The sequence below is a fragment of the Solanum lycopersicum genome, chromosome 2, assembly GCF_036512215.1.
Source record: "Solanum lycopersicum chromosome 2, SLM_r2.1".
Lineage (NCBI taxonomy): Eukaryota > Viridiplantae > Streptophyta > Magnoliopsida > Solanales > Solanaceae > Solanum > Solanum lycopersicum.
In genome coordinates, this window is record NC_090801.1 from 17,174,438 (window position 1) to 17,188,868 (window position 14,431).

General features: G+C 34.2%; 1 protein-coding gene across 3 annotated transcripts; it reads left to right on the forward strand.

Annotated features, from left to right (window-relative positions):
* The first annotated feature begins 1,039 nt into the window (after positions 1-1,039).
* On the forward strand, positions 1,040-13,670 carry LOC101247480 (high mobility group B protein 14). 3 transcript variants are annotated; one of them, XM_004231683.5, is made up of 6 exons: positions 1,040-1,179; positions 1,244-1,375; positions 5,043-5,100; positions 5,255-5,299; positions 13,150-13,230; positions 13,326-13,670. In XM_004231683.5, exons 1-6 carry the CDS (start codon positions 1,112-1,114, stop codon positions 13,374-13,376), a joined length of 435 nt encoding a protein of 144 aa, XP_004231731.1. In that variant the 5' UTR covers positions 1,040-1,111; the 3' UTR covers positions 13,377-13,670. The 3 variants fall into 3 exon arrangements, with proteins under 3 accessions (XP_004231731.1, XP_069149272.1, XP_025884918.1); XM_069293171.1 differs by lacking the exons at positions 13,150-13,230; positions 13,326-13,670 and adding an exon at positions 8,267-8,475 and having other exon boundaries at positions 1,046-1,179; XM_026029133.2 differs by lacking the exons at positions 13,150-13,230; positions 13,326-13,670 and adding an exon at positions 6,274-6,758 and having other exon boundaries at positions 1,046-1,179.
* The last annotated feature ends 761 nt before the right edge of the window (positions 13,671-14,431 follow it).

Consider the following 14,431-nt stretch of genomic DNA (forward strand, 5'->3'; position numbering starts at 1 on the left):
CATCCACCTATTGGCTCCAAAATACCTTTCTCATCCACCTTTGGATTCAAAATTAACCATTTATTTAACGATTTTAAATTTAAATTAATTATATATTTTTTTGATACACGACGCTTAACTATTTGTTATAATTTAAACTTATTAATATAATTTATTAACCAATTTACTACCCACCAATTACTAATTAAATCGCACCCAATTAATAAACCCGCTCCATTACTAATGCACAACAAGAAAGCTACTACAAAATGAGTGTTTCTAAAAATTTTAGGTGAAAATGTCTATAGAAGTACATTATCATCCATTAAAGTCCTCAATAAAAATTATAATTCAAGTGTCTAAATAAAAATTACCGATAAACTTAAAAGTCTGACTATGTTCATCTTAATTATTCATTCGCCTCAATTATGTGATGTTACTTAATAGACAACTTTTTAAAAAAAGAATATATAAAGTTTTTATATTTAAAAAAATAATAAATATTTATAAAATTATATTTAAAAGTGCATGAATTAATTTGAGAGGTGTTACTTCTTTACATTTAATCATAAAATTCGATTCAAGCTTGAAAAAAATCCTATTGAAAGTGTCCTCCTAAATAAGCGGCTCAACCTAAATTTAATTGGGTCTTCAATTCGAACTCAATAATTTTGAATGTCTATTTCATGAATCGGTAATTTCGCCATACTTTAGTAGTGGTTAGGGTGATTTTGATATTAGAAATGTTTTATTAAATGGGTAGCGCTAAATTAGTAATGGTTGAGTAGTGAGTTGATTTAAAAATAATATTTATAAATTAAATTATATCCAATAGTTGAGCACCAAGTATTTTAAAATATATTTAAATAGATTAAATTTGAAGCCGTTAAATAAGTGGTCAATTTTGATATTTTGGAGCCAATAGGTGGGTGAAAACGATATTTTGAAGCCAATAGATAAGTGAAAACGATATTTTAGAATCAATAGCTGAATTGAAATAGTTTTGTACCATTTTCAATACTTCTGTTTTAAAAATAGTATACTAGTTGTTAAAGAAAAAAAAGAATATAGGGTTGCAATAGAAAATTGTTCCCGGTAGAGTGGAGGTTTGGACCTAGGTAAAAAAAAGAAAATGGCAAAGTGTCGAAACTCTGCTTCAACTTCAGTCTCTAGCAAAAGCTCCATGACATCAACCAAAAGGTAAGAACAAAAATACGTTTATTTGTCACTCCCCATTTGTTTTGTTGACAAATTTCAGTCTCAGGGTAAAATTAGCGGAGAAAGTAAAGGCAGGTGGAGTGAAGCAGAGTAAACCCACATCAGGGAAGAAGAAGAAGACAGCAAAAACAGATGCAAAGAAGCCTAAGAAGCCCCCAACTGCCTTCTTCTATTTCTTGTATGTACCACATATCTTTGTTTTTTCTGTTCTATTTCAAGGAACCCTTGCTTTAAACTCCATAGCGTTAGTTATTGTCATAGTAGCATCTAAAATTTTGATACACCAATCTAATTTGTGTTTGTACTTGGTCAATTCATGAAACTCCACTTTGGGTTCAGGTTTGGTCTGTCAAATCATCAGCTTATGAGTAGGTGAAGGGAAAAGCTCATGTCTGTTGTAAATACCCCCACACTAGGTTGTCGAATTTGTACTTGTATTTACAAATTTTAATAAGTTGTTTTATCTTCTTAGAATAAAAATAGGGCTTAGTGTAATAATTAGTTTATGCATCTTATTCATATTTTTGGACTCTTTATTTCCCCCATGATATCATTGTTTGGTGAGGAACAATCGGAAATATAGTCACAGTTCTGGTGTCTGTACCAGCTGTTGTTTCTTGTTATCTTCTTTTTATATTAACTGTTTGGGAAAAACAACATTGCCATCAGCCTCGGAGAGCACAAGTAGCAAAAACCCACAAAAGCCCATCAACGGAATCTCCTCCATGTGCCGACAAAAGAAGTTTTTCTTCTGCCATGGCCACGCAACGCTTGAGCCAGTTTCCGACCACTTTTTCAATCAGTTCTTTCTCTTGTTGGATTCGTCCAGTGACTCCGAGCCAACCCGTCCTAGTTTCTTCAAGTTCTGATCACTTTTTGTTTTGAAGGCGAGTTTCCCCGTGAGTCCAGTAGCTTCCAAGTACATATTTGATTCTTTGGAAGGTCGTCAGCCACTTCCAGTGGTAGATCTGGTTCCTTGGAGCTGTTCCTATCTAGATCATCCAGTTTTCGTCAACTTCTGGCGACTCTATTGGCCTTCTTCCGATAATTTTGCTGATTTGTCTAGTCCCTCAAAGCAGCTTTCTGCTCTTTGGAGTTGTCCGACAACTTTTCAGTCTCCCAATTTATTTGCTTAGATGTGTCTCTTCAATCCAACCTATCTCTTGGATTGATGTTTTTAATATGAGTTGGAAATTTAGATCTTATGACTACCTCAAAATCCTTAATGAGATGATCAGAAATTCGAACATCCAATATATGAAAAATCGATGGATGATGAGGAGGTCATTTTGGAAGATCTCGACCTCGGTGTAGTTATTGTATAGGCTTATGCTTATGTGCTTAGACCGACACTATAGGTAATCAACAATTTTATTTATCTGAAAGAGAATACAATGAGTTCCTTCAGTATTGCTCAACCTGATACTTCTATTGGTGATAGTTCTTTTGCTTGTATTTCACAGTCTATAATACCCTTGGTTTGTGGACTCCGGTGCTTCACACTTGATGCTAATCAAAATCTTACATTAAGCCATGTGCTGTAAGGATGTATGTTCATAAATTAGAATGCACAAAAAAATGAATTTCAATGACCAATAAACACCATAATTAAATCAATATATTACACATCAGAATAAACTATTTTCAATGCAAAGAAAAACCAGAGAGATGAATAGAAAGGATCATCTTTTATTCCTTTGATTTACTATAAGTATCTCTTTTATTTTATGAATTTTCTTTATTTACTTAGCATTTTTCAAAAATATGTTGTAGATTTTAAAGTAATTTTATATAAATAATTACTATATTATTTATAATAGTATTAGGGTAAAGTTGAATAAAGTTATAGCACCTCAAACATGCTAGTGTTTTATCCGCGCGACACGCTAAAAGTGAGAGATTAAATCATAAAAAATATTATCAAATTTATTTGATCATATTTAATTTTTTCTAACTATTTGTTCAATTATAAAAGGCCGAACTCATAAACGGATCTCTAAACTTGTTGGGGTTTTCCCTTTAGGTACGTCAACTACGTCATTTTCCTATTGAATCATTGAACAATCCATAATTTATTCTTTTTAAACGCTCTTGGCTGATTTTAATCGACTTTTCTATTGTTAATGTCTTCGATTGTGTTTGTATTGTAATGATTTTGATTGAAAGAATGGACACAAACTCTGTGTTAGTCTCATTTGTTTTCTAATGTGTTCAAATGACTTGAAGTAAAACATAATTATTCTCGTACATTTTCACCATCATTTGGACTAATGAGTTCTGGAACAACATATTTATCCTCTATTAGTACTCCTCACAAAATCTGGTTTCACATCAACCAACGGTGTTTTAAAAGGAACAAATTATCAGTGGTTCAATGATTCAATAGGAAAATAACATAGTTAATGTACTTGAGGGAAAAAACATAACAGAGATCTGTTTATGTATTTGATCATTATAAAATTTAAATCATTTTATCCTAATCGTTTAAGAAGGCAAATACGAATATTATCATCCACATCCTCAATTTTCGTAACATGTTGTGTTATATGCAATAAGATTTAGAGTTTATTATTATTTATTTATAAACTCGTAATTAGAATTAAATAAATATAATTATCTGATTGTGACAAAATCATATTTATTAGTTTGCTTCCTTCGAAAAAATAAGTCGGACTAAAAATATTCGTTGAATGTGTCCTTAGAAACTTCTTTGTTGTGAATTCAGAATTGTTCACGAACAAATCCAAAATCGATAACCTTGATGTTATAACAACTATATGCTAGATGTGTAGATGACTTTTGCCGCACTCAATGTTCAAATCGAGAATAGACTGCCTTATGTTAATAAGTTTTTTTTGGTTTCCCACCCGGTGTTTTGAGCCCACATTGGAGCTCCGACTAAATTTGGATTGCGCTCTGCAGGTCCCATTCCCATTCGGTGGTGGCGCTCCCAACAGGATAATCAACTGTTCAATGAAAGTGTGATAAAAGAGGAGGCATTCTTCTCCTTTAACAATTTTAACCATGTAATATAGAAACTGTACTTGTAAATGCCATGCGCAAATTGAACATTCAAATCTTACCCATTTGAAACTTAAAGTTACAAAACAATAGTGGTAAGAATATTGTTCAAATAGTAAAAATAATTAACTTGCTTTGTTTGCTATAAAAGGAACCACAAAAACTAAAGGATAACAATAGGGTTGTGCTATTACTAAAATAATGACAATGTAAATTATAAATGAGTTCAAACTCATTCTTAAGAAGAATCTTTAATATATTTCAGTAGGAATTTTTTTCGTTTATTCCACAACAAATAATACACAAGCTAAAAATGATAAATATAAGAAATATTTACTAGGTAAAAGATTTTAAACTTTTGAAAATCTTTTTCTATGAGCTTCTGGTGCATCCTTCCCAGCTTCTTTCGCCGATGTTATTTTCTTCCTTCGTCGCTATCACATTCTTTTTCTTCAATTTCAACATTGAGTACTTTAAAAAAAAAAAGAAGTTCAGCGGAGATTTGAAGTAGCCCTTTAATAATTTAGATGAGCACTTGACTTCAGTTAAAAAGACTATTTGAAGAAAGCCTTTTCTAATGAAGGTAATCCAATAGCAAGTTTTATGTTGAACCGTTTATGCTCTGAATAAGATTGTGCTAATCTAGAGCTTGAACCACTTTTTATTTACATAATTGTGTCTTCATCGAGATATTCACAAGCTTCTTTTAGTGTTTGTGTGTATCCCCAACTAGACTTTTGTTGCATATAATTAGATTCATTGAAGCTTAAAAAAATGCCAACTTAAATGTATTCGGCTAACTAAATATTCCCATCTATTTCCAGGGAGGACTTCCGCAAGGAATTCCAGGAGCAAAATCCAGACGTCAGGTCAATGCGAGATGTATGTGTCTCTTGAATCTACATTCGGTCTAGTATAATTTTTTTGAGAAAAAGGATTCGTCCTAGTATATCTCCTTGTTCTAACTAGTTTGGATTATTTATGGCATCTTTCTTGCATTTTTTCTATGATGTTTTACATTTCTATCATGCTGCAGATTGGGAAAGCTTGTGGAGAGAAGTGGAAAATTATGACATATGAGGTTTTGCTTCTGAGCTAGTCTTTTCATGCCTTGTTCCTCTAGTTTGCTCTTATAAATTGCATGATTATGCCTTATGTTTTTGTTGATGTGTATGTCAAAGGTATGTTAGGTCGGTACCATTACCATTTTTTTTAAAAAAAGGCATGTTATATTGGTACGGTTACCATGTCTAATTCTTCAAAATGAGCTAAATTTTAGTAAAAAACAGCATAATATCATATTGTATACTTAGACACAACTAATATCAGGAAGGAACCCTTAAACGAGTTCATGTAACATAGTCTAATACTAGTTTAGGCTCACTCATTAAAATTGTCCTCCATTTGGTGTTTTGTTTTCTAATATTCTGTACATGCAATGTAGTTAATGCAAACTTTGACTCTTTACTTATCTGACCAAACAATTGACTTTTTATTTTAGTTTTGTACATAAGAAGAAATGAATAAAGCATTTGTTGGTTGTACACTTGTTTTCACCAATATGGACTTGACCTAGCATTGAGGTAATAATTTCTCTTCACTTTTATATTGTTAGAATAGGAATGGGTATATATAATCCTACTTAGAATAACAAAAGGAATAAGAATAGTCATAGGAATAGGAATAATAAATGCTCCATCTGTTTAAAAAAGAATTGACCCAATTTTCTGTTTAGTCTATTAAAAAAAGAATGACCTCTTTCCTTTTTTGACAACAAACTTTAACTTTCCACTTGAAATGTTTAAGACCTCAAGATTAAAGGGTATTTTGGTATATTTGATATAACTTTAATTTAGAACCACTTGACATGTTTAAGTCTTCTTTTTTTCTGTAGATTCGTTCCAAGTCAAACTAGGTCATTCGTTTCGAAACGAAGGAAGTAGTATCCTACTTGGTAAAGGATTGTATTGTAGTGTCTATAAATTGGTTCTTTGTGTAATGATGTAAAGACACAACAATACAATAATATTCTTCTCCAATATTTCTCACATGTAGTGTTGTGAAAGGCGATTACCTCGTTGCCAATGGCAAGAGGCAAGGCGAGCTTTCATCGCCTTTTAGCTTTGTGGCGAGGCAATCTTCAAAAGGCGACGCCATGACAACAAAAAGGAAAGAGGCAAGAAAGGTGTCGCCTTTTGTATATTCATAAAAAAAAGGCGACCAATTAAGGATTTTAAAAGTTAAAAGGTACTTTTAGGGTTTTCGACTAGACTCCTTCGGCAACTAGCCAGACTTTTGCGGTGACTCCAAAGTCTAACCATTACATATTTCTTTTCTTCTTCCTCTTTTATTTTTCCTTCATCTTCTTCTTCTTCAAACTTTAGAATCACTTCTACCTTTGTTTTGACTTTTATTTTTTCTCATTCAAGTTCTAGACTTTTAGTATGTACTATCTATTTAGTTTTTGAAAAGAAAAAAATTGCTAATATGTTATTGTTTGATTACTTACATATGCAATTAAATGTTTTAATTTTTTGGTATTAAATGGTGTCGTACTTCAAAAAGGTGAGTGGCGAGCACTCGCCTCCCTTGTCGCCTTTTATTCGCCTTTCGTCGTCCAAAACAATGCTCACATGGTATCAGAACTTCTATGATTTTGGTAAACAATCAAAGAGCTTCCGTTGCCGGCTGACAACTATTACCCATATATGCTGCCCGTCTTACCTACAATTATGTTAGCAAAAGTTGGGTCGTTGTGTATTTTTCCAATGACTATTTTCTCATAATTAATGTGTGTAAACTGTGCCATCATTTCAGTGACTACTTTCTCATATCTGATTTGTGTAGCACCAACCATCATTCGGGTGACTACTTTCTCATATCTTATATGTGTAGCACCGTGCCATTCTTCCGATGACTACTTTTTCATATTGAATTTGTGTAACACCATGCCATCTTTCCGGTGTCTACTTTTTCCATATCTGATTAGCGTAGCATTGTGCATCACTTTGGACTATTTTTCATATTTAATTTGCGTAGGACCATGGATGTTTTTGAACTACTTTCTCATATTTGAGTTGCATAGAAACATGTGTCTTTTCGGTATCTCCTTAAATACGATTTGCTTAGTTCGATTCGTCTTTCCGATGACTCCTCAAATCTGATTTGCATAGGGTTGTGCCATTATTTCGACCCTACCCATACGATTTCTCTTTTTCAATACGGTCATGCAATCAATCCGACCCTCCCATATTATTTCTCTTTTTCAATAGGGTCTTGCTATCATTTCAAAACCCATATAATTCTCTTTCTCAATAGAGTAATGTCATCATTCCGACCCTCTACCTATATAATTTTATTCCTCAGATTGTGATCACTTTCAGTCATCAAATCTAATACTTCGACACATTAGCATGTTCGGCTTTTGAGCACTTTCTGGCGATTTGCACTGTGAATAAGTCTATGTGGAGCAACCACATGGTTTTGTTGCTCAGGGGGAGTCTAATAGCCTTTGTATGTCGATTGTGCAGTTCACTCTATGGTTTGAAATAGTCTTCTCGAGCTTGGTTTGGGAAGTTCAACATAGTAATTCAGGAGTTTAGCATGACTCATAATGGGGTTGACTCTGTGTTTTATCAACATGTTGCATCTAATCCTGTATTTCATGAGAAGACTAAACACAATGAGGTTGACTGTCAATTTTGTGAAGTCCAGTGATCAACTTGCAAGTATCTCCACAAAGCCCCTTACTGATCCTCGTGTTAATAACATCTATACTAGGTACATAGGACTTATGCACCAGCTTGGGGGAGTGTTGGAATAGGAATGGGTATATACATTCCTATATAAAATAGGAATATAATTTTCATATGAATAGGAATAGTAAATGGTATCCTACTTGATAAAGGATTGTATTGTAGTGTGTATAAATTGGGTCTTTGTGTAATAATGTAGACAAAACAATTTGATAATATTCTTTTTTTATATTTCTCGCATGTATAATCGAGGTTCTTTGCTCCAAGTCTAGACTAGTTATTAGTGTTAATAGGAAAAAGTGCATCTCTTTATTTACCAGAACTTGGAGCTTAGTTGCTCATTTTGTGGGTTGCTCTTATCTTGTCAGTAATATGTTGGAGTTGGAGAAGATCGGAGCAATTAACTTGTTTCAGCATCAAGTCCGAAGCAGCCTCAGATTATGTTTTTCTGACCAGATTAATCCAATTAGGTCAAGTTCTCTTCTTTAGATGATAAGTCAAGTTCACTTCACTAATAGCACCCCCAAGATGATGTCAAAAGATTTACGAAGTGAGTGAGTGTCTAAATAATATTTATCAATCAAGCTCTTACAATCTAGGGATACTCTTTCTTTAACTTAATAAAGAAGGGAATAAAATGATCTTTAACTTACAATCTAGATTAATGCATGTGCAATAATTTCCTACTATTCTCATTCCAAATTGTCAAAAACTCACAATGTTATGGTCGTCCAAATTTCTGTGTTCTCCTTGCTAAATCTCTGCCATCTCCATTTGGTTATTGTCTCATTCACTGATTTTGTAACACCCATGCCATCCCACAAATGGAGTTGGAGATTCCAATACGAACTGAAATTTTCTTCTGGTCATAGTTTTCAAGTGACAATCTATGTTAAGCAAGAGGGACCATTAGTTATGTTGGATGTATTCAGACTTATGGACCGAAATTCTCCCTTTTATTTGTCTTTTAGACTCAAAATAATCCTCCTTTTCTGTGGATACGTATAGTCCTCTGTCAAATTGGTGCACTTTCAGTCCACCCCAAACGTCTGTCTCCTGATTTAACGTGAAGGTTGTACTCCTGCTAATTACGCGACATTTTTTATCAGGTGAAATGATAAAAAAATGTTTGCCTGCTCTGTTTTTCCCATCCAATTTTTTGAAGCCCTTTAGCAGATTCCCCAAATCATAAGGTGTTTATTTTTAAGAACTTACGAGAAAAAAAGCACGTTGAGATCATTGAGAAGCTGAAAGAGAAAGAAGAAAAGATAGATGGTGCAAGAGGAAGTTGAGACTGAGAAACATAAAGGGGTAGAAAGAGGATCAAATTGTCTTGCCACAGTTCATTCGGTTACTAGTTTTATGCTTGCGTTGTTATATAAGATGGAAGTTGGATGGAGCTGCTAAAAAGTTTTTGCTAGATTGTTATTTCATAATGGAGCTAGTAAAAGGTTTCTCTTAAGTTGTAATTTTCCCAAATTGCTACTAATTAGGTTCTGCAATGCTTTGATAGAGCCCTTAAATAATTACAGTAAATAGGATTTTCAAATTTTTGCAATTCTTTAATGAAGCTACTAAAACTTTCTACAATGCTTTAATGGTATTGTTCAAGTAATTACAGTACATAGGATCCTAAAATGTCCTTTTCTTTATCCCCTTGAAAACTCAAATTTCTCTCGCATAAACCGAACCCTATCCCAAGGAAGATCTATAAATTAGCTACTGAACAGCTAAGTTACCACTTAATCAGAAGAGATATATTTAGTTAAGTAGCACTGTTGTTAGTTTGGCTACAAGCAAAGCACTCAAATAACCAAGTCCTTTGAGCAACTGTGCACGAATATAAATGACGGAATAATGATAATCAACATAAGTATTTAGTGTGAAAAACTTCTTACTCAATGGAGAAGAAAACCACGTTCCACCTCTGTAGGATTTTTCCATACTTTTCCACTAAACTTGAGCCCAAACTTCCGGGTTTGGAACTACCCTTGCAACACCTAAGTAATTGTTCCCAAAAATTGAATCTCTATCCTCTCAACTCTTCCTCTTTAATGGATCTATTCTGTCAGTGATTCTCCTTACTGATACAAAACAATACCTACTATAATCAGCTAAGAAGGTAATCAAGATATTTTTTGGAACTAGCATATAATTTGGTATTTTGATTTTTATGTTTCGGCTCCATTTAGGGAGCTTTGCTGCTTACTTCATAATCAACAAATAGAGAGATAAGGCTACTAGTCATTTGGACTGAAATGTGATTCAGTGTGGCAACACTGGCAAGCACATGAAGGTTTCCATTAAAGAACTTGGCAATGAAGGAGTACAATTAATACTCCATGTAGAAGGATGAAGATTGTTTTTTTCCTAGAGCCAAAGATGAGGAACAGTTCTGGTCCTTTTGATTGATAAGCTGCAGGATAAATGTAGCTTTTCATTCTTTTGTCCAAGTGTTGTCAAAGGCACGCTTAAGCCCTGAAGCGATGCTCAAAACATGTTGAGTGCTTCGCTTCACTTAGTGTGCACTTCAATGTCGTCATCAAGGCTTGAATTCATACTTTTCCTTTCCAGTGAGCCACTTGTGAAGAGTCGACATTACATAATTTGTATTTTACTTTGTTATTATTATTATTTTAATTTTCTTGTTCATGCTTTTTTTTGAAACTGTAACATTTATTTTCTTGTTCTTGCTTATAATTATCAGTCTTGCACTAAACATATATCTTCATTATTGGTTTGTTTCTCCACTGTTGTTTCCTCTTTTATTGTTTTGATATGTTATACTTGAGTTGAGGGTTCTCCGAAAACAGTCTCCTTACCTCCACGTGGTAGGGGCATGGTTTGCACACACTGTACCATCCCTATGTTGTTGTTGGACTTAACATATATATTTGTATATATTCTCTATTTGTACCTTTTTCATGAAAGCTCATGCTTTATTTGCGCTTAAAACCCCGGCAAACCTTAGAGCTTGTTTGCGCTTTTAGCTTTTGATAAGACTAGGTCCATGATGCCAGTTCCCACTACAGGAAGTTTAAGTACTTGGTAACCCTACAATGAATTGTTCAAATGGAAGTTATTCCTCATTTATGAGTTACTACATTGGAAAAATACCACAGATCTACTTTCAATGTGGTAGGGAAAAAGACAAGGAAACAGAAGTAGGCTGTGGTGGCATGCCATCAATTATTATTCCCAATAAATGTTCTCTTATTTTAGATGTCTAGACTTCAATATCTAAAAGAATTTAGGGGGGAAATCAATATTTGAAGCGACTTACGCGTGATTCGTCCAAGGTAAAAGTTGGCACTGATCACCCACTTTTTATACTTGAACCTATCACATCATTCCTTACTACTTCTAATGATGGGTAATTATCCGTATTAACTGGCATCCTGGAATGGTCTTGAACCTTTAAGGCAATCTTAAGTTACAGAAATAACAAGAATATAACAATAGAGCAGTGTCTTTGGGACAATTTTCTGATTTATATTGAACTGAAATGAATAACAAACTGGACTAATAACAGAATAACAGGAATTGGAAAGGTCGAACAGTAGCCTTCTAGCTTGATAGATCTGCAGAAATGGAAGAAGAAGAATAGAGGTAAGAATCAGGAAGGAGAAGAGAAGAGTCCAGAAGAAATTTGAGAGAGAAAGATACCCGATATGTGCTGAATGAATGTTCTCTGTAGGGTTGTAAGAGTATAACAACCAGTCTGCTTAGCTGTTACATTGTTGACGTGGCACAACCTTACCCCTAGAACCTCATTAAAGTAAATCTAAATTCTAGCCATTGATAATTAATTTAGTAATTCCTCTTCTGGCTAACTATGTGAAATAAGAAAGGGTTTCTGGCTGTGACACATCTGAACTGCAACCAAACATGTGAGTCATGAATATATTGCTGTGTACTCTGAGCCCTTGCTTCTATTAGGTCTAAGAGTAATGGACCACTAGGATCTATAGTTATCCATATATACCAGCACATAAATTGTGAACAAACGTGGGTAAACTAAAGAAGTTTGTGTCTGCAATTTTGCGAGTCCTTGCTTCTTTTTCGTCTTAGAGTAATGGTACTTTTGAAGTGGTGCTAGTAGATCTGCCACACAATTGAAGGCCACTGATAGAGAAGGATATCTATTCTGCGTGCTGTTTACTTTTGTTTATTTTTCTATTGAAGGAAAGTTTTACCAATGTCCTTTAATTTCTTTTTCCCTCTTCCGGAGAAATTATAGTTCAACAAAAAGAAAAAAAAAATTCCTGCAAGTGTAGTGACTTGCCACTACCAACTTCCAAGCTTTTCTGCTTTCTTCTCTGTCTTTTATCAGTCATATAATCTTTAAATGGTTTAATCAGTAGTAGAAAGGTCCTGCTGATTCACATTGCTGATAAGTTTTGAGAGGCACAAAATCGCCAAGGAGAAGCTCACTTCGGTGTCATGCCTAAGGGAAAGTACCCTTCGAGTTGTAGAGCTTGTTGATTTGCACTATCAGAGAGAATGTATTGTAATCCTTGCCACCATTTTATTTACCTGACTCGTGGGGGCTAGTCCTATCTCTTTTGCCAGAAATGGTCTTCTAAGCATTCAGATTCACATTAAGCACTACCTGGTCCAAATCTATTAGACAAGGTTTGTGAAATTCTGAGTCCAGCAAGTAAATTCGGCATCTTACGTTAGTTTATTTTCGATCAGCTGCTGAAGAATTGAAATGCTGTTGGCTTTAAGCAAGGATGGATTAATGAGACCCTGTATTACTACTTGGCTTCAGCAGATGATCACCTTCCTTGAGATTAGGCTTTTTTTTTTTTTTAAAATCTTTTTACAATCGGCTCTTTTTCCCAAATTTTCCTCTTAGCAACTCCTATGTTCGAAGCAAGATGTTGTCTAATTAGACCACAAATTACAAATGTCTGGAAAAGTTCTGTTGCTATTTCACGAGGCAATCCACATCGATGTAATGAAAGTGAAACAGGTGATCAAGTATATCTGACTTGAAGAAGTGGTCTTGAGTGTCTTCAACTTATTGCCTGATGAGGGGGCACTTGCATCATTGGACCATATTATATATTCTTATTCAACGTCTGTATCTGTTAAAGCACTTGTTTCCTCTGCAAATAGAATTATGAAGATCCGAGAAGAAACCACTTATATAGACTTTACTGGTTGTTAGGAAAAAGTGCATTACTATGATATAGCTACAGAGAAACGAAGAGAGTTTGATAGAGCCATGACGTACTTCAACAAGAAAAAGGTAAGCTTCCCCTTTCTAGCTTCATTAATTCCTCAACTGGTGCTATCACAGAAAGTGAGCAGTGTTTCTTGCCATGTGATGGAAACTATGTGCAGGAAGGTGGAGAATTTCAAGAATATGAAGAAGACTCCGATTTTGATGAATAGTATCATGCCTTGTTTGTAATCTTCAGTTTGAGATGATCGGTAGTGTGTATTTTGGTATTATTTCTGTACATCCAACTTATCTATCTAGTCTCGCGACTTCATGTCTTGGCACCTTTGATGACTGAAAAAGCCTCCTTTCCCCAATCGAGGCAGAATCCACTTGGTGCTCAATTATGGGTTCTGTATGTACATTATTAGCCTTGACAGCACTTGAAAGTAGATTATTCCATGCAGGTTTTCTGCATAAGTGCTGCACTATTTATTCTAGTAAAGCAATCCTTCTCTTTGAGTGTATATTTAACTTTCAGATGGCTGCACTGCGTTGTTCACAAAAGGTTTGAATGATACATATCATTTACAATTCTGAAAGCATTTTTTGCAACAGAATATTTCTTTATAATCAACACCTTTTTTGAGTTCAACTTTTAGCAACTAAACTTGCCTTACAGTGGTTAGTATTTCCCTCGAAATCAATAGGTTATTAAGTTTGATTACTGTTCTTATCGTGTGTTCTATCCATCTCTATAACTTTGTAGGATGATTCTTTTTTTTTTTTTTTAACCTTGGTAGCTTTTGTCGCCAGTTGCTTGAGGCTCATGAGCTCCTAAGAATTTAATATCTTCATGCATTGAATATGTATTTTATTCAACTATTATACACACTAGAATATGGAGACATTGGGGATTGTGGATTATGGATCATCTTTTAGAATCGATTATGGAACAACCTCTCTCAATATTTGTCCAGTTTTGAAGGGAATTAGCTGGCAAGGCAAAGCAAAGCATTCAAAGGTTGTCCCAGCAAATTAAGAGGAAAAATGTGAATTTTTATTCGCCTGCATAGGGCAGTGAATCGCCCAAAAATGGTCTAGTGTTTTTACTAATAAACTTTGTAAAATACATGAATGAAATTTCCCCCATGGCTGGTGAAATTTTCAAATACTAGTGATTGTATTTGTTTGTGTAATTCAAAGGACAGAGTTGAGACCGTTTTGGGGCCTTATTGCCGTGTTATTTAAGTTTCCTGGTCTTCCTAACAAAGTAGATGGCCAAACT